General features: G+C 42.8%; 1 protein-coding gene across 4 annotated transcripts in view; it reads left to right on the plus strand.

The window, feature by feature from the left end:
* arhgef40 (Rho guanine nucleotide exchange factor (GEF) 40) overlaps nucleotides 1–18,716 on the plus strand; it is a 40,829-nt gene extending 22,113 nt beyond the window's left edge. For 2 of the 4 annotated variants that reach the window (XM_047594974.1, XM_047595001.1), the window contains 11 exons: nucleotides 293–484; nucleotides 583–1,095; nucleotides 2,156–2,574; nucleotides 2,991–3,240; nucleotides 3,880–3,969; nucleotides 6,596–6,802; nucleotides 8,395–8,574; nucleotides 8,688–8,868; nucleotides 10,084–10,194; nucleotides 12,850–12,959; nucleotides 15,078–18,716. In XM_047594974.1, coding sequence (XP_047450930.1) covers nucleotides 293–484; nucleotides 583–1,095; nucleotides 2,156–2,574; nucleotides 2,991–3,240; nucleotides 3,880–3,969; nucleotides 6,596–6,802; nucleotides 8,395–8,574; nucleotides 8,688–8,868; nucleotides 10,084–10,194; nucleotides 12,850–12,959; nucleotides 15,078–15,191 — 2,367 coding nt within the window. In that variant the 3' untranslated portion in view covers nucleotides 15,192–18,716. Of the gene's footprint in view, nucleotides 1–292; nucleotides 485–582; nucleotides 1,096–2,155; nucleotides 2,575–2,990; nucleotides 3,241–3,879; nucleotides 3,970–6,595; nucleotides 6,803–8,394; nucleotides 8,575–8,687; nucleotides 8,869–10,083; nucleotides 10,195–12,849; nucleotides 12,960–14,789; nucleotides 14,834–15,074 lie in introns of all 4 variants that reach the window. The other 2 variants (XM_047594992.1, XM_047594983.1) reach the window with 2 other exon arrangements.
* The last annotated feature ends 672 nt before the right edge of the window (nucleotides 18,717–19,388 follow it).

Raw genomic sequence — 19,388 nt, forward strand, 5'->3', positions numbered from 1 at the left:
AAGGCCCTTTAATGTGTCTGACCAAAACAATACGCCTCCCGTCATCCCAACTCTGTGGCGGTAAATCTCTCATTAAAATTCTTAAAGAGTCAATGACTGAAAACGTAAAGTGTAAACAGATGTGATTAGAGCCCACTCTGCATTTCATCATTCTTGTGGACACAGGCTAACGCTTGGCTAGCATATTCCCTACGGAGGAGTTCCACTCACGATGTGTATCTCGTCAAACCGCTGCAGTAAACACTTGAGGGTTTTTCCAGGCAGAGGCTTCACATGTCCCTTCATCTTTCAGGAGCTGCACAGTGAGACTCTGTCAGTGCTCAGTGATTTGGAGGGCTGGTGCGAGCTGGACTGGGCAGGCCTGAGCGACGTCCAGATCCGTCTTCCTCCGGTCAGGGAGAAGTTGAGAGACATGTCCCACTGTCTGTCGGACTGCTGGACCACCCTGGACAACACACAGAGGCTGCTGTCCACACTGACTGAGGTAACCCTGCACAGGAAGACATTTGTAATGCTCACGGGAAGTCATAAGCACACAGTGTGTGCAACAGTGTGATCTCCTCTTTCCTGTCTTCTGTGCAGGCAACGCAGTGGTGCGATGCAGTCTCCTCCACTTCCCCCTCCTCTACACCTACCTCCACATGCCCCCTTGCATCGCTTCCTCCGATCCCCCCATCCCGCTTCCAGGACGCACGTTCCTTAGCAATGGAGCTCGGCGGTGGGGCGCTCCTGGATCTTTGGACTCAGACAGTAGAGCGCTACCAGCGCACTGTAGCACAGGTCAAGCCTCGCTTCCTCCAGTCTGACAGGACTCAAAACCAGGGCCAAGGGAAGCCCAAAACACCTTCAGCCAGCAGCCTGTGGGACCTGATGGGCCCAGAGGGAGAGGGCGACTGGGGGCTGGGAGCTGGAGGAGGAGAAGGAGGACTGCAGTCCTGGGGATCCCTAGCATCGCTGTTCAGACCTCAGACCTGCTCCACGCTGAAGATAGGAGAGGAGAAAGGGAATAAGAAGGAGGGTGCTGGAGGAAGTGGAGCAGGAGGAGCCGGGGGAGGGAAGTTTCTGCAGAACCTTCTGAATCCTGCAAAGAAGAGTGTGAGTTTGTGTTTGATATTTCCAAATCGTCATGAGGGCGTCAACATTGCCAAAGTACTGCCTCTGTCTTTTATTCAGCTCTGTTCCAGAGGCACTTGAAATTTCAAAATGCCCTTCAGCATTAGCATTTAGTCCTAGTTTAAGACTGCAGCTGCGGGTTGACATTTCATGTTGTCATTGCTTTGAATGCTTGTTTACTTTTTATTTTTATTTTTTGGCTACTCTAATGTCTCAAGGGGTTAGCATGGAACTGTTCTGGACATGCATCTTGCAGTATTTGGGTTAGAAGGAACAACTTAATCATAACACAAAATAAAGAAGGAAAGAGTTCATACAGATAAACTTAAATATAATGATTAATTGGCATTAATCTACAGTATGCCCTTTGAGTTAATTGCATTGCATGCATTTCTTTTGTCTTAATTGTATTTAATTTAAAAAGGGATTTAAATTGTTTTATTTTTTTTAAATGTCAACTGAAGCAGCTACTACGTATTTTCTCTGCAAACAATCTCTTCAGTGCTTATTTGAATGTTGTTCTTGCAGACTTATTCACAGACAATAATCACCCATCAAAGCAGCTCTTCCCAACTCTCTGGAGCTTTTTAGCGTCTTTCAACTCATTGTTTTGGTTTTCCAACATGCTTATGTTGGTTGAGTCACACAGCTCTCATCTGTGCCTCATTTGGCCCCAGTAGCCAGCTATTTTCTGTGGCAATTCTCTAAAAACTAACAGCTCACAAACAAGCTCAGTACCGCACCACGGCCAGTGACTAGAATGTTAACACAGTGGAGCATGTAGCTGCTAAAGCGCCAGCCATTTCCCTCAGGAGTTGGTGGAGACCAAAACAGATGGCTAGAAAAATGACTCCAAATGAATGCTAATGTTTCTCTGCCGGATCCATAATTACTACATTAACTTTCTAAGGTGATAATACATCAATATTTTCTTGCTCCTGTGTGGCTAAAAAAAAAATCAATTAACGCAGCTTTAAAAAGTTAAGCATGCAGGGTATTTGCAGTCTGTCAAAGTGATGCCTTTAACCGTGTCTCCTTACAGCCGACGGAGGCCCCACTCCCTACTAAGCCACCCAGGAAGCGCCACCCAAGTTTTGACCTCCAGGCACTGCTGGCACCCCGCAGAGGCACGGCCACCCCCAAACCTGCCGAGTCCCCGGTCAGCGGGCCGAGCCGTACCTCCCCCATGTCCTGGCTGGGCCGACGGGCGCTGGCTGACCCGGTTATCGCCACTAGCATGGCTACAGCTATCCCTGGATGGGGAGGAGGAGGAGGAGGAGGAGGAGGAGCAGGAGCAGGAGGAGGAGGAGGAAGTGGTGGTGGTGGAGGCGTGCTGATCAGAGGAGTGGAGGTCAGCAGCAAGGAGGTGGTGGACCACACAGGGTCGCCGCGGCAACATGTCCTGCTGGGGAGGACCGAGAGGGAGACGGGGACGGACAGGGCTGGTTCAACTGCTCAGAGGTGTGTGTTGTTTTCTTCTTTTCTACTCTTAAATCACAGTTTGTCCGTGGAAAACACAGAAATTGGATCAGGCCTGAGTTAGAGCTCCAAAACAACGCCAACGTTACAAACTGCATCAAGGACAAGGCAGCCTGAGATGAAAGCCAACAGCGATACATCATTTTGGGATAATTTAAGTACAACTGAAGCCTGCTTCAGAATGATTTTATCAGTCAGCGTGCAATCTCAGATAATTTCTCCATTACTAACTCTTTGATCTCTGTCCATCCCTTGCTGCTATCTTCACTCCTGTTTCCTCTTCCCTCCCACTTCACCACTTTAACTCCACGTTTGTTACTCCTCGGCAAATTTTCTCATTTTATACTTCATTTTCTTACTCGTTACCCCCTCCCCCCCACACACACTCCATCCTGCAGCAAGCTGTACTTGCTCTGGTGTAGGATGCTGAGCTCGGAGAGGCAGTACGTGACCGTCCTGAAGGGGGTGGAGGAGACGTACCTCCCACTACTGGAGCTCTCGGACACCCCGGCCTCCATCAGGGGGAAGGCAGAGTCCCTCTTCCCCAACTGGGCAAGCCTGTGCACCTTTCACTCGCAGAACCTGCTCCCGGCCATGGAGGGCGCTCTTCTGCAGAGCTTGTTGCAACAGGACTGCTTCAGCAAATACGTAAGTACAGAGATGCGGGATGAGCCAGCAGTTTGGAGGTAATCCCAGTCGGGAATGGGCCCTGAACTGCTCATCATGCTGCACAGGGCACACAGAGGCACACACCCATTAAAACTTCACACAGAAAAGCCCTCCTTAATAATTAAATACATTTATTTCATCTTTTCTATCCACTTAAGAAAAACTATTTTGGATTCTAAGAGTCCTAAAAGCACCTCCATGTGTCTTGGTATCCTGTTAACTGGCTGTCCAAAACTCTCTACTTTTTTTTTTTTTTTTTTTTTACTTCAGGCCAGTAGGATCTTTTATTAATGTTTGTCAGGAATCCAACAAGACAAATAGTCAATCTGGGGGAAGCTTCAAAATAAACCAGAAAAGTTCATGTCTTTGTCAGAAGGACAAAAATCTTCTTCCCTTCCTTTACAAGTTTTTTTCTCACAGGAATTAGTGTTACTTTAATCACATGAGACATTTTTCTGTAGCCATTTTAGCAAATGTGACTATACATTTACAATGAAATCCACATAGCTCAGTGTTCTTTAAAATGGCTTAAATATATGTCTTTTTTTCGCTCATTTATGGTTAAATTTGATGAGTTAAAACCAGTGTTAATATTCTTTCTTGCATGTGGACACACAGCGGGAGCAGTTTCTGCAATATTCCCACTACATCAGGACCAAACCAGACCTGGACTCTCCGCTGGTCTCACAGGCCTCTGACTTCTTCAAGGTAGGAATCATCATTCTCCGGTTGTCTGGTTATCCTAACGTGCCCCCCTCTGCGTTCCTTCTTTCCGCTGGTTACGCTGAGCATATTCGGTCCATTTCTCACCGATGAGCACGCTCTCCTGATTCTGTGCAAACACTAGTGCAGCAGTCATGACTGTTTTACTTGGTTATTTCACTTATTTAGAAAATCTGTGAAATCACAGTGTGGGAACATCATTGCGAGTCATTTCTGAGCACATCACAAGCACAAACCAATTAAAGTTGCTTTATTCGTCAGTGGCGGCAATTAAAAAAATGAGCTGTATACAGTAAAGCTAATTGCATGTTTAATGTACACGAGAAAAGCCAATTAAAGGCGGATTATAGGGGAAGAAATTTGAGCTCCCGAGCTACAATTAACTAAAACTAATACATCGGCGGCATCATGAGATTACTCTGAGGACTTTATGTGGAGAGATCACAGTGCTTAAGATCCATGAGGATACACGTTTGAAGTGCTTCACAAAGGAGTAGTTCCCGGATTGGACCACCAGGAGGCAGCGCATGCTCAGGTGACATCCTGCAGCAGCTTTGAAGCACCTCATTAGATTATGGCTGAATGATGATGGTGATCATGCTGGGGGTGGAAATGACGATTGTTAGCACCACGGACACAGGGGTAGCACATGTTTCTGTTTATTTTATTTATGTATTGTAATGTTTCTGCGATCCGCTGATGGAAAAGTGGAAAACTTTGAACTTCTAAATTTAAGGAAATAAAAGTCAAACGGTAAAACAAAAGAACTCTTCAACTAAAATAAAAAAAACTTTCAACCTTTCAACATTCAGCCTAAATGCCATGTGATAATCACCAGTGAATAGTTCAAGTATCTCTGAGGAGTAGCTAAGAGCACAATTGGAGTTATGTAGTAGTTTTCAAAATCTTCACAAGCTGCATCCTAAAAAGCAGCTGTTGAACTGACTGTGCAGCACTGATTAATGTACTAAATACAGATTAGAACCAGAGGACATGAGGTGGTTTCTAATATTGTATAGCTTGTAATATATACAGTATATAGTTTCTCATCCAAGGGGAATGTTTAGATTCAAGTCTAAGAATCAAACAATTAAACCATTTTTCACACTGTATCGTGGACCGCTTTAAAGCAGCAGTTTGTAGCAGGGTTTGTAAAAAACAAAAAAGAAAAGAAAAAAAAGTAGTTCCTTTCTCCAGATGGGGTCACTGTAGTCTCTGTTAAACAGCCCCGAGATACTGAAGCCACATTGATCAACATGTGCTCTGCTATGATGTACACACACTGCATTTCTGTTTAATCACCGACTCAAAGGGTACTTGGACCAGTGCAGAGGCAGAGTAAAGAATGATTATGTTCAATTACTAACTAATGACAGGGCGAGAGTTTGGAAAATTGGACGCGTGGCTATATAGCAGACAGCAGCTATTTTGGTTTCTCAGTCAAAATTGCTTAATTTCTACAACATTGCAGCAGCTGGGGTTTAGACAGGCCATCCCCAGGCAGCACTGCAGAAGATTGTTAGAAATCCTCCAACGACCAGTCTGCATGATGGTCTGCGTTTCCAGGCGTTGCATGTCGTGAAGACATAGGGACTTATCTGTTCTCCTGGCCTTGTGAAATGTCGTCAGTCCCACCTAAGCACTGTTCCAGTTCAAAGCACCTTTGACCAAGTATAGTCCAAATACCTGGATGAGTTCTTTCCTTCCTGTTTCATTGAAGATGCACCTTTATGTAACTTGTGTGGATTTTGGGCAACCAAGTATCGTGGAATGCATTTTGTCATCAAGTACACTGCTGTTGCAAATTATTGAATGTCTGTCCTCGTGAGTCCATACTTCAGAGTTGAAACTGTCAAGTCCAAACTACGAAGTATACCAATCCAAAGGTTATGTGAGTGTACAGGCACCCAGGCCCTTAGTGTGGCCTGGATGCTGGTGCTAGGGAAAGAAGGTGTCTTGCGCAAACAGGTGGATGCAGATTAAGATAAAAATAAACCCTAGCAAGTCAGATCTCCCATCTAGAGGTTCAGCGTAAAAGACCTTTGCCTTTATCGTTCAAATCATTGACAGCCCACCTCTGTTCATCACGATTAACAAGAAAGCAGAATCACTACGCTCTCTGGCTAGCTAGTTCAAACTTCAGCGCTTCTTCTTCTTGTTCTTCTTCCTCCCATGTTGGACTTAAGGCAGATTAGATGCTACGTTAACTCAGTGTGCCATTGTGTGGTACAAAAGTGTATTACAATTTGAAACGTGCTGATGCTAGCTCATCTGCATGCTAACGCTAATAGATGTCTGCAACAAATACAAAAGCATCTTCAACATTACATCAGCTGTTATTTCTTTACATTGCTTTTGAATTGTTGTTCGTTTTTGAATGTGTTCAACTAATTTTCCAACAGTCATATTATACTATGTGTAACAATATTCACTTAATATATGCGCCACGCTACTCAACGTTGTATATAATAATACAATATAGTAATATAGTTAATCAGTACTGACACATTCCTAGTTTGAACCATTTAGAGGCTTTGCAGTGACTCAGTGTCATGTGGAAACACTAGCAGAGACCTAATATTTCCTTCTTTTCCTCTTTTCATCCCCAAAGTCCAAACTCCCCCTCGCCTCCCCCCTCTCCCCTATGTCCTTCCCCCACTGCCTTCAAGCCCCCATCCTCAGACTGGAGCAGTACTGCGAGGCCCTGGAGGAGCTCGGGGGGATAAATCCCGCGTCCGACTCCGCCCTCTCCATCCTGAGACACGCCCAGCGGCACGGCGAGGACCTCAGGGCCAGTGACCTCATCGTCGGATGTCCGGTGAGAGCGCCTGTCCCAGTTTATGACTCTGCAACTGTCAAGTCCCACTTTCTTTTCTTAGAGGAGAAGAAACTAAATCATCTGGATGAGGTCAGGCCAGTGGTGGTGACAGAACTGTTCTCACTTTTCTATCTTTTATCTGAAGCGTGTTATTTATGCTGTTTGAAAAAGGATTTATTTAAAAATACAGTTCAATGTTTAAAGAAATCGTTTAAGTTCCATGCCATAAAGAGAAAGACTCCAGATGAAACTGTTGCTGGCATAAACCATTAGATGTCATAAAATCTTTGTATTTTTTTAATGAAACTCTGAACTTAAAACAACCCCAATTGCTAATCTTATTGGGGAAAGTGGCAACTAATTGAATCAGATGAACTGGAAGGTATTCAGAAAGCCAGAAAGCACAATGTCCTCCAGCCCTGTGTGGTTGTATTCCGACACAGCAGTATCATTCACAGGTAGTCGTGACAAACGTTTGCCTCGCACACTCACCCGTACAGTACACACACCCTCCTCTCCCCCTCTCGAGCGAGGGGAGAGATTACGGCAGCGCAAACACCCCCATTGAGCTACTTCAAATCGCTCCGCCGCAGCTCTCGAAGTAGAATTGATTGTAAGTGCAGGTGTGCGTGTGTTTGGGTTGGCGTGGACGTGGGTGTTCATAGTGGAGCATCACTCATAGGCTGATCCACACATCTCTAGAGGTTTAAAAATAAAGTTCTGTGCCACCGGTTGCTCGTAAATGATCCGTCCTGTTAATTTTATCGCCGGAGATGTTGCAGTTGGGCACGTGTTAGCCCCGTGCGTCGTTTATGTGGCCCTGTTTGCTGTTTGTCTGCGCCTTCACAAGACCAGTACGGAGTCCTAAAGGAGCATTATGTAATCCTTAACTTTTACGAGTGTCTATCTGCCTTTTATACAAGTTGCACGCAAAGTTTCAACCCTGTAATTGACATGAACAATAAAGTCACATTTCCACAAAAGACGTGACTCAGTCGACCAATTAGAGCAAAGATCCGACAGAAAGAGGCATCCAAGTGAAGTGGGAATATGTCACCATGCAAGGCTCCGTAATAATAATGCCGCTTTGTCCTGTTCTTTGTTGCACTGAGAATAAGTCTTTTCGGTCTTTGTAGTGGAAATGTCTCGCAACTCCAAGGGAGGGTTTCAGATTTTGCTCTAAAAGACAACGAATGCAGCCAGTGTCTGGCAATGAATTGATGAATGTGTCAGCATCCCTATCAAATTGGTAACTATTCATTTTTAACTAAAGAGCAGCAAAATCCTTCTCTGAAATAAAAAAGATTAGCCTTTCAGCAGCTGAGAAAAATATGAAAATGGCTAAGATTTCTTCACGTTGTTGCTCAAAATCTGCTTGTTTTATGAATTTTCATGTACAGCAATCTTTATTATTATTTTACATATAGTTACAATTGAAAATTACTGGCAAAGAAAACAGAAGTTGTAAGTCAGTTCAAGCCTAAGTGGCTTCTTAAAACAGAAATTAAGATGGTATCTTTGGCAGATTAAAGGCTCGGGCCCAAGGCTGAGATAAGTGCGTCCTAATGTGTGTGCGTTCCTTGTGGTTCCAGATCCCGGTGGCTGAGCGCGGTGAGCTGGTGCGGCAGGGTGAGCTGACGGTGTATGGGGGAGCTCGCAGGAAGAGGGGAGGCATCAGGAGCGTTTTCCTCTACCAGTACGTCGTCATCTTCACCAAACAGAAGAGCCCCAGCCCGGGACGCACTGCCTACAACTACAAGCACAGCATCAAGGTACATAGTGGACACACACAGTGAAGCTTCTTTTAATTATCCTCCACACTCCTGGAGATCAATGTAGGAAATCATTTTCTGTATCAGATGGTCCTCTTTTTTCCTCCCTGCAGACAGGTGAAATGGGCCTGACTCAGAACGTTGGCGAGGATGGAATGAAATTTGAAATTTGGGTCCGACAAGCTCCACGAACCAGAGACTGCATCACTCTGCAAGCACAGGACAGGGAAGGCAGGGAGGCCTGGACTCATGACATTGCCCACCTGCTGTGGACACACGCCATCAACAACACAGGTACAGAAAGACTCACACATCAACTCCACAGGGTTAGGGTTAGGGTTAGGATTAGGGTTAGGCCCTAGCCCTAACCGCTAAGCCGTAACCAGGGTTAAAACGTATATAGTAAGTCTGATTCCTTTTACACTTTATTCCTGTTCGAAGATCAAATCATTGACAAAATAAAATATTGCACAAAATATATTGGGAAAGAAGTACTGTGCATTTATGAGATTAGTCATACAAAACCTTTTCCAACCCCTGTGACTCAAAAAACAAAAAACACACACACTCATGCAATATCTCCAGCAAGAACTATCAGTATTTGAGTGGCATTGTGGGTAAACTGGCCAACTATAAAGAACTAAAGGAAGACCTTTTCATATTATGATTTGAACTGAATTGAGACTGAATCAGATTTCTCTTTGTGTAACTTAACCCAAGATAAAGTGACACATTCTTGAGAGTACAACACATAGAAAAACAAAAAAATCACCACCTTTCCAGTTTCTTTTTTCTTTTTTAATGCCCAGATTTCCAAACTCACTTGTCTTCTGTCATCCCTAAAGCCTTGCATCTTGGCATTTGTTTGTATAGTTTACCTAACTTGCAGGATCAAACTGGATTTGGATCCTGTGCTGTTTGCTTAAAGAAATGTCTGGCTTTAGGGAACCAGACCTGAGCATTCTATGATTCAAGTCTGCTTTTACTGTTTACATGTGGTTTTAAGGTTGAAATCTTGTTTCAGGCATCATTCCTGGTGCGAGGTTTGAGCCTGGTTTAGAGTTTATGTTTGATTTTACAGTTAAGGTCTGGTTTTAGGGCTGTTTGAGAGCCCGGTTTAGGATTTTGGTTTGGTTTTAGGGTTCAAGTCCGGTCATCGGGTAAACTTTTTATTTATGATTGAGATCTTGTTTCAGGGTTCAGGCCTGGTGTCCACATCTAGTTTAGGGTTTCCATATAGATGACCGGGTTTTAGGCTTCAGTGTTAGTTTAGGACTTAGGTCTAGTTTACGGTTCAGGCTCAGTGTAAATGTCAGATTTGGTTTTCGGGTTCCGGTCTGGTTTTAGGGTTCAGTCTGGATTAAGGGTTAACATCCGGTTAGGGTTCAGATCTGGTTCTAGTGTTTCGGTCTGGTTTTAGGGCTGACATGTGGTTTTAGGTTTCACATCTGATTCCAGTGTTCACAATGTCACATTCTGAACTCTACTCCTTCCTCTCTCCTCTCCTAGAGTTGTGTTTGAAGGAATCCCTCTGTATGGGAATTTCCAGTAAACTTCTGCTGGATGCATCAGGAACTCAAGGCTCAGAGCTCGACTCCATCTACAGTCTCAATGACAGAGGTGGGTTTAAGAAGGAATGCATGTACAGTATGTGTTAGGATGCCACAGATACCGACAGTACTCTCTTGCACAGAAAATCAATTCAAGATTTGGAATGAGTAATAAAAACAAACTGCATAATCTTGTAGGGAATTTAATTATGTTCGGGAAAACCCGAGTAGCAAACATTAATCTTAGTTTAAACACACAGTTCCCCTTCTCACCTTACAGTTAGTCTTAAATCATTTTTCAGTTCAAACTGTATGTTGCCCAGTTTTTTGTAACCAGATTGGATTACTGGATTGTTCAAATTTGCTTTCCGAGCCAAAATTGATGCTGCCCCGAGATTACAGACAGGAAACAAAACGGGTCCTGGGTGTATCTCCCCATGTGACAAGGTAATAATGTAGTACATGTTTTTTTTTTTCTTCCAATCTTGTGCCCCTGGGCTATTCTATGAATTTTTGATAGTTGTCTCACACTGAGAAATTTTGAAGAGCTGTGACATGCCTGTGGAGAATATGAAGCACAGTCAAAAAGCTCAACTATGAAAACACGTTTTACTTCTACTATGATCAAATCCCATCACAACCTTCACTGCTGTGTCTGCCTTAAACCATTTTTGAGGCAAACGCACAACTGACATGTTTTGTCTTACTTTCTAAACTGTATCCAAACAAAATATGCAACCCAGTGCTAATATGGGTACACTGTTTAAATAGGACAGAAATATTGGTGTTGAACTAGTTTTCAACAGTATTGTGGAAGGTGGTTCACTGCTTTTTGGCTGATTGTCTTAAACACAACAGTGACTCATTGGACTCCATTCATTTGGAGTAATATGAGGCCATCCAGTGTATATAAGGCCAAACATTAATCCGTTTTGGCTTTCTCTTTTTTGCAACTGGAGGGTATCTGCTTTGAAAACTGCTTAGGCAAGGGAACCAACACAGTCAAGTTGTCTTCCACAAAACCAAAACTTTGAGCTGAAAGATGCAAAAATGCTTCAAAGAGTCACTTTCACTTCCACTTTATGGTCATTGGTGCAGCTATTCCTCAGGATCTATTTTTTTTATATATGTCTGGCGGATTGAGGCTCTAGCCAGATCATCCAATGCTGATTTAGCTAATTAGCACCAAGTGAATCTCTTTTCAGCCCATAAGTTTAAGAGCTAAAGAGGAGTAACCCATTATTCCATTATATTATTAAAAAATACCTCGTACAACCAATCTGAGCTATTTTGTTGGGTACAAAATAGCCCTCATATGACTTTTATGACTATGTTTCTTTTACTCTTCCATCCTTCATCAGAAAAACCTGTCCAAACTATTTGATTTGATCATTGCCGGAACCTAATCAGTCCCTAAGGGAGAGAATCCAGAAATGGAGTAGACTACCGCAACTAGGACAATGGCAGCGGCAAATGTGGAGAAGTTACTTAGGTTCTGCATTGTCTCTAATGGTATAGAAGGAGAAGAAAATAGTTGCATAGTTGCCCAAGAAAAGTTTTCTCAATGAAAAAAAAAAACAAAACTCAGTGTTCAGAGCACGTCTAAAAAAGAAATTGATCAATGTCAAGGCCACTGATTACTATTGGTGCGGCTTTGCCTTGAGAAGAGTGCTGGAAGAAGTCTGACTACAGAATGAATTGAATGGATGTATATGAATAATGTGAATGTTGACGTGTTCAACGTGCTGCCAGAAGGTCAGCACGTTGAACAATATGTCAGGACACAAAATTTCTGAATTGTATGTCTAATTTGAAAAGAAATTGTTGCAGATTTTAAACCATTGCGATAATCATACCACCCAGCCTTGTTACTATAACTGGCCAAACTATTTCCCGAGTAGCTATAGTGGAATTTGACTGCAAATCTTTAGAAATCTTATGAAAACCCATACATTCAGTGTTTGGGCATTGGCATAACTGTAGAGTACAATACAAATAAATAAAGTGAAATGAAATTTAAAAAAAAAAAATGGCTTAAAGACTCTATGGACTATATCGAGTTGGGAACAGTTCCCTTCCAAATACACAGAGTACAGTCATAAATCTATGTGTGTTAACATGTGATCTTTCTCACATGTTAACACACATTCCAATCTGATGCTCTGTATTGATATAACAGCATCTGATTCCATTTAAAATCCCCCATGCACTGACTTAAGCCATAAAACATTTAAACATAGACACCTAATCTGAAGTGTAATTCCTCAGATTCCAGACCCACCAGTCAGTCTCCAAAGGCCGTTGTTGCCCTAGAGCCAAAGTGATTTCCCATTCATTTCTCGGTGTAATGCGCATACTGCTCACCAGGTGTCTCATTGAGTGCAGCTGCTCAGGATTTCAATGCATGAATTGTCCTCTGGGACAGAACATGGTTTTAGAAATCCATTGAACAGGATGAGAAAAAATGCCTTCTCGGTCTGACTCCCCTCTTTGTCTCTCCCATATCTGGTGCCCATCCATTTTTCATTTTGGAAAAACATGACGTTACAGTCATGTTTAAACTATAGAAGTGCATATACACAATATAATATAAATGGTAAACGATCAGTTAGTTCAAATACTGCTGGAATGATGATGAAGAGAGACCAAAGTATGCATTTTGTGTCTAGATATGCTATATATTGTTATCTGTTAACCTATGACGCCACGCTGTTGTCTTTCTCAGTCCACAGTAGCTGCTCAGACTCCTCCTCTGTCGGTAGTCAGAAGGAGGGGGGATCCCCGGCGTCAGGGAGGGACCCCAGGAGAAGCTCTGGATCAACAAGCTACTCACAGGTGGGTTTACATGAACATATGTAGCACACAAACTGGTGGCCTCAAAAGTGAATGAAAGCAATTTCTGTTTGGAGAATATACTGAGGCTGTTGCCACGGTTAAATATGGATGTCAAGTGAGAAATAGATTTTTCTTTTCCACTGGAACCGGGGCCTCTTTTTCACTGGCAGATGCTATTCCAGGAAACTGTTTAGGAACTAGAACCACATTTCCACCGCAAATACTTTCCCCAGGGGCTGACAGACACCTGGGTCTAACTTAAGTTCTGGGGGAAGTCTGAACTCAACGGGTAGTAGATTTTAAAGACCCGGGAACTTTTGTGGTGGGCCTGATTGGCCCAGTGGTCACACTATTTTGTCTCAAGCTCATAAAATGTGTTTGCTTACCTTAAGTGTAGCATTTTGGGAGTTCTGCTTTGGTGATACTGCTCATCTCTTTTCTAGTGTGGCTCACTGACCGTATTAGGAAAGCAGTAAATCACATTACTATCACACTGATGCCTATCCATCACCCAGTATAGTGTTTGTGGATCTAGTAGTGCTTTCTGTTCTTGTAGTGGAGCAGGTGGTAGTGTGCAGGAAAAAAAAAAATATCATCAGTGGAATAATCAGCAGGATCTACATTGAAATGCAGACAACCAGTGGTCTGAAGGAACCTTCATAAAAGCTTCAAGGACTCAAAGTTTGGGTTAATTTGGGAGGAAATGAGGTATAAGGAACCAACGCAAGTACCTGGTAGGACTTGCTTATGGCCCAGGAACCATTAGTGCATAGTTTGCTATGTCGAACTCAATTAAAGGCGAGCCGTGAAACTGATACAACCTACAGGAATGTCTTTTTCATTAGACTACACCTCCGGATTCGAGTTGCTTGAAAGGTTGTTAGTGTTGAACTGGTAGCTGTCTGACTGACTAATCTGCAAATGAGCAAAGAGAAGGAGTAGACTAACAAGACAGAGTAAGAGGCGCTGACCAGGAGTTGCTCATGACTCCTTTCATCTTTCTACTACTGCTGTTAGAATGTTCTTTCATTTGATGTCAGTAGCTACAGAAGTGACAAGACAGAAGACGAGACAATACCAGAGGTTCTCGTCTGCACTCGACTGGAGGAGAGGCAATCATATCAGCGCCGTAGACCCCAGATGCTTAAGAGTAGTCAATCTCTCGTCTGTTAGCAGTAATTTGCCTAATTCATGAACCCATTTTGATTTGATTATGTTCCCAATGAATTGTATTTTTCCCTTTTGTCAAAAAATATCAAGAATCCCGTTTATAAGAGAAGATTTTTTCGACGCAACAAGTGACTGATAGTCCATGAGATTCCTTGGTTTCCCAAGGACTGTGTAGAGGACAGCGAAACATACCTATGTCTGTGATTAGGGCTGAAACTAATACAGTTTCAGCTACTTGATTTGAGTAAAAGAGGGCATCCTTCAAACAGTGGAGGCACCTCTATATGTTCGCAAAATGACACAATGCATGCGTAAGCAAACAGCAACGGCAGCCTGTCATCCACAAAGCAGAGTTTAAATGAATTTGCTCTGTGCGCACACATATACAAACACCTACACACACATACACACACGCATTCTCTCAATCTCCTTATCTAGCAAACAGAATATGACAGATTGGCAAACAGACTGCGCCGGGAACAGATTGACAGACAGACGGACACACGCAGCCTAAACAGATAGGGCAAACACGCAGACAGCGATATGCACATATTCAACAACAGAGGGAGGATCGCCGCTCGTGCACGCGCACGCGCACGCTTTGGTGCAAGCGCACACTTAAGCACAGAATGTAAAATGTGACTGTTTCATCCCCCTCAGAGCCAGTCTCCCTCTACAGCAGTGTGACTGCCATCTCAATTAGAGTAAGTTTGCTCTGTTTATTGAATGTTTCCTCCGTGTTTATACTTCTCTCTCTTGTTGCTCTCTTTATTGCTCGTGTCGATGCTCACTGTGTGATGCTGCACTTTTTCACTGATTCCCTGCTTTATTTCTGGCAAAGGAAATCCCAACTAGTTCTGGGGATTTATGAAAAGATGAATGAATGAATTCCATTAATATTTTCTTTTGCTTTCTTCTTGTTTTTTTCTGTAACTTTTCGAAAAGCAGAAACTGGACACGGGACTTTACGAAGCTTCAGACATCTCTATTCCACCTCCGGGTGAGCCGAACTGGACTTCAAGGGGCAAGACGACAAAAGAGAGGCCCACCAACTCTATGTGAACCTCTCCCACATGCTTGCTCTCCTTCCCCTTTCCCCCTAGTCCCTTTCACCTTCTTAAAATAAATAAAATGCCATCAGATTAGGCGGAGCAGAGCCAGAACTGCTTACCCTCGCTTTAAAACCCCCCCAGCTCTGATATGACCCCCTCAAAGCAAAAGCTGCATCCAAAAAGGATCAAAAACTGCCCTGTTCTAAACCATGACAAGCACCAGCAGGGCTCTCTGCGCTCCGCCATTTTGGATCTGCCAGTCTCAGTTGCTGGCAGAGTCATTGACACCAAAGGCACTTCAGCCACACAGTGCGGCCATTGTCTGCCCCACGGCTCCCCACTAGGCCAAACCACTTGGTCTGAACCACTGACTGCCTGGCTGGCTGACTGTACACATCACATGCTCCAGCATCTGATAATAAACAGGAAGTAATATGCGGGGCTTAAATCCACCGTAGGATTGCAGAATTAGAATGTATTATGTACTTTGTCATTTTCATAACGCTGAATGGAGTACTGTAGGCTTTTTTTTTCCTCCTTTCCGATGCCTGTGTAAAAATGCGTGGCATAGGCAAGGTGTGATTGCATCTATGTAAATTAGGGTGGTGTGAGCATGCACACACACACACACACATTCACACACGAACACAATGTCCCTCAACACATGCAGTCACTCGTATTGTTACAAGACAGTGGAGCACTGTTCGCATTCACATGCTCACACACTCACCGCGGCCGGTTTAGAGGCTGGTACAGTGGCTAAATGAACGACAGGCAAGGTTACATCTGAACACGTACAGTAAGCATTGCCTTGATGAAGAACGGGAATGCATCACGACATCATAACTGACTGCTATACATTCTGTCGACGTGTTTCTTTAAGCTAATGGTATTGGTTTTATTTACAGTGGCAATGATTTAATGGCAAATATGTATTTAGTCTTTTAGAAAGTGTAACTTATATCAACCTTGGTGCCTTAAAAATGTTTTCCAGCGTACTGACAATGAGTTTCTTTTATGAGTTAATTTTATGCTATATCTTTTATTATTAGATGCCATATTCTATATGCCAAAGGTATACAATGGGTGTCTGTGCAATGATTATTTGTGTACAAAGAGATATTGTTGCAGTTAGTCTTCCTGATTAGGATCTCCATAAAATGGAAAAAGGTGCATCTGTTCATTGTGCTACATTGTGAGTTTACCGGTTTTGTTCTTGTGGCCAGAAGACATGGACTGCATCTGATTACTATGATTTTTTTTAAATAAGTAATTTAATCCAATCTTCTCTCAGCTTCTTCCTTAAAGGAAGAGGTTTTTCTAGAATGACCCCAAATTAATCTTCAGCTTTAGAGCTTGAACGTTGTTTGACATTGGATTCTTAAACTTTAATGCAATAATGTCTGTACGGTGAATATCAAGTCAGAGACTGGAGCCAATTAGCTTAGCTTAGCATTAAGACTGGAAATGGGCCAGATAAAGAGCCATTTATTTCTAGTACATATAAAGCTAGTCAATTATCCGTTTAATCCAATCAAACATTTCACAGATTCATTGCTAACATTGTCTTTATCTGCTGTTAGCTCAATCATGGCTGAGACAAGACATTTCATTCCATTGAGGTTGATTGTTACCATCTTTGCTGGTGATAAAATTTGGGTGTTTTCATACCTGTGCAATACAACTACAGTCAGAGGAGTTAGCTTAGCATAGAATAAACACTGGAATCAAAAACTAGATGGTTTACAAAGACGACTACCATTAACACTTTACACACTTCGGACTCACCAAACAAACAGACATTACTGGTACATTGTTAGCATGAATTATTTAACTCTAGACGGACTGTTGGGCACTGCTTCCAGTTTTTGTGCTAATGTAAGCTAACCAGCTAGCTGCAGCTTATTTTGTCTTTAAATGGGGTCATTTTTACCGTGTCCACGAGAAAGTCATGATGAACGTTGTCCTCCTGTGGTATTCAAACCTAATTAACATGTAATTTCACATAGAAATTGTCGACAAGGTGCCTTGTGTTTTGACGTGCTTTCTACCGTTTTTGGTTCACGCACACATTCAGATGAATTACTTTGTAAATTTGTCACAGTTTTCTTCTTCGCTGAGGATAAGTGGTAATAATTTACAGCATGTCGGAGGAAAATGTTTATCCTTTTTATTAACTTTTGGATAAGGTGACCAGATTTCTGAAATGATATCCATTTACAGCCCAGAGATAAAAAAAAAAAAGAATTAAATGTTATCAAGATGAAATGAAGAAACAGAGGCAATTTCATTTATTCTGGCATATTTAAACATACTTAAATTGCTACGTTTGTAATGTCAATAGCAGCGCAAATGGCTGCCGTAATAGTTGTAGTCTGCGCTCACATGCTCACTAGCACTTCCTATCCGGCTACCATCGTGAAAACTGTTGTTTTAGTCTACACGCAACATTTTTTTTCTCCTCCTTGATAAAACGCTAAAATTGGGGACATTTTTTGGGGACAGCTTTAGCTGGGGGACCCTACTTTTGGAGAAATCAGGTCGTTAGCTTGCTAAATTGTTAGCTTCAGCTGCTTCTAGACGGCAACAGGTCCCAGCAGGGTTCTCATTGTTTTTCATGACTTCCCATGTCGTAACAACCAACTCCTGAGGTCCGTTTGATGTCAGCATTAGTATTTACCATAAAGACATGGGGAACAATGTTCTTATCTAAAAAGAATAAGCATATCCCTCAAAATGTCAAACGTTTCCTTTAGGACATCATATCTCTAAACTACAGGAACAAAGGAAAATAAGTTTGAGCACTTCGCCTGTCTTGCTAGTGGGTCCTTTAACAAAAATATTACAGGTTAAGCTCTATTCAGACAAAAATAAAAAAGCAGAATATATCTTTTTATGCTTTTTATGGCATGGTGCCAAAAAAAGCTTTCGATGCCTCATACAAGGATGTAGTTCATACTTGATGACAGTGAGCATACAGTCGGTAAAACCAATCAACAAGCACTCACCAGTTTTGATTGGATGGCACGTGTATCAGACGGCACCATGCTTAAGGTACAAAATGAAAAGCGGCAGGTAGCGAGGGCTGCTGCGGGAAGACCAGCTCAGCTCTGCAGCCACATCCGTCGCCGTTATCAGATTTAGCACGTTTCACATCTGCATCCAAATTCCAAAATTGCAAATGGCTATTGAGCCGTTTTCCGAATCGATATGTAATTTGTTGGCTCAGAGAAGTCTGTACACTCCATAGCCTTTAGCTGTTTGGTACATTGCTTTATATTGGGAGCAATGTAATGAACACCATCTTTCATTCTTACTGCGGTTATAGATTGTCATATGCAGAGTCGCTTCTCGTGCGTCGTTTCCAGGCAGTATTAGTGTGTATAAAGTTTTCTCTCGCTTTTTTTTTTTGTATGACACTCTGTCTGATGTTTACATTTTTTGGAAGCGATGTGGAATGTTGCATGTTATGCTTACTTGATAATTGTATTTTTTACTTATCTTGTGTTGAATTAAAACTGGATTCCAACGCTCACAGAGGACATTATTGATGCTTGAACCTTACAGCTGGTCTGACCTCTAAATGAGGCCTGCAACCTTGTAACCCCTAAACTTGCAGTAATGAGTGCGGGGTCTCTTCCCTGAAAGCCAGCTGAGCTGCTGCTCACAAAAAAAAAAAAAAAAAAAACCCAGACTGATTAGATAACTACAGTGCAGCGCCATATCAAATAGTTCCAGGGATCAAATTCTCTCAAAAGGAGGGAGGCCAGTTCGAGAGTGTGTGTCCATCTGTGCATGTGAGGGGACATAGAGAGAGGAATGAGAGATAAAGGGTGGGTAAAGAAGGGGGGAGGCAACAGGAAGGGGGCAGAACTGAGGCGAGGGAGAGAAAGGGAGCGACAGAGGAGAAGGACAGGAGACAGTAGGTGGGAATGATGGGAAATGAGCGAGGGCGAAGGGGCAGACAGACAGAGAGGCACAGTCAAGGGGGAGAGCAGGAGCATGAGGGGGAGAGAGGGAAAAAAAACGAGGAAGAATAGCAAGGGGGGCTTATAGAAAGAGGAGGGAGACACAAAGTAGAGTTAGAAGTTTTTTTTTTTTCCCTTTTCTAATGTAGAGAACTAAGAGAGGGCCGAGAGAGCTGCAGAATGGATGAAGGAGAGAGAGCGAGCGGGGTAAAAGGGGGGATGTTGACAAAGCAGCGAGA

The sequence above is a fragment of the Mugil cephalus genome, chromosome 1 (genome assembly GCF_022458985.1).
Source record: "Mugil cephalus isolate CIBA_MC_2020 chromosome 1, CIBA_Mcephalus_1.1, whole genome shotgun sequence".
Lineage (NCBI taxonomy): Eukaryota > Metazoa > Chordata > Actinopteri > Mugiliformes > Mugilidae > Mugil > Mugil cephalus.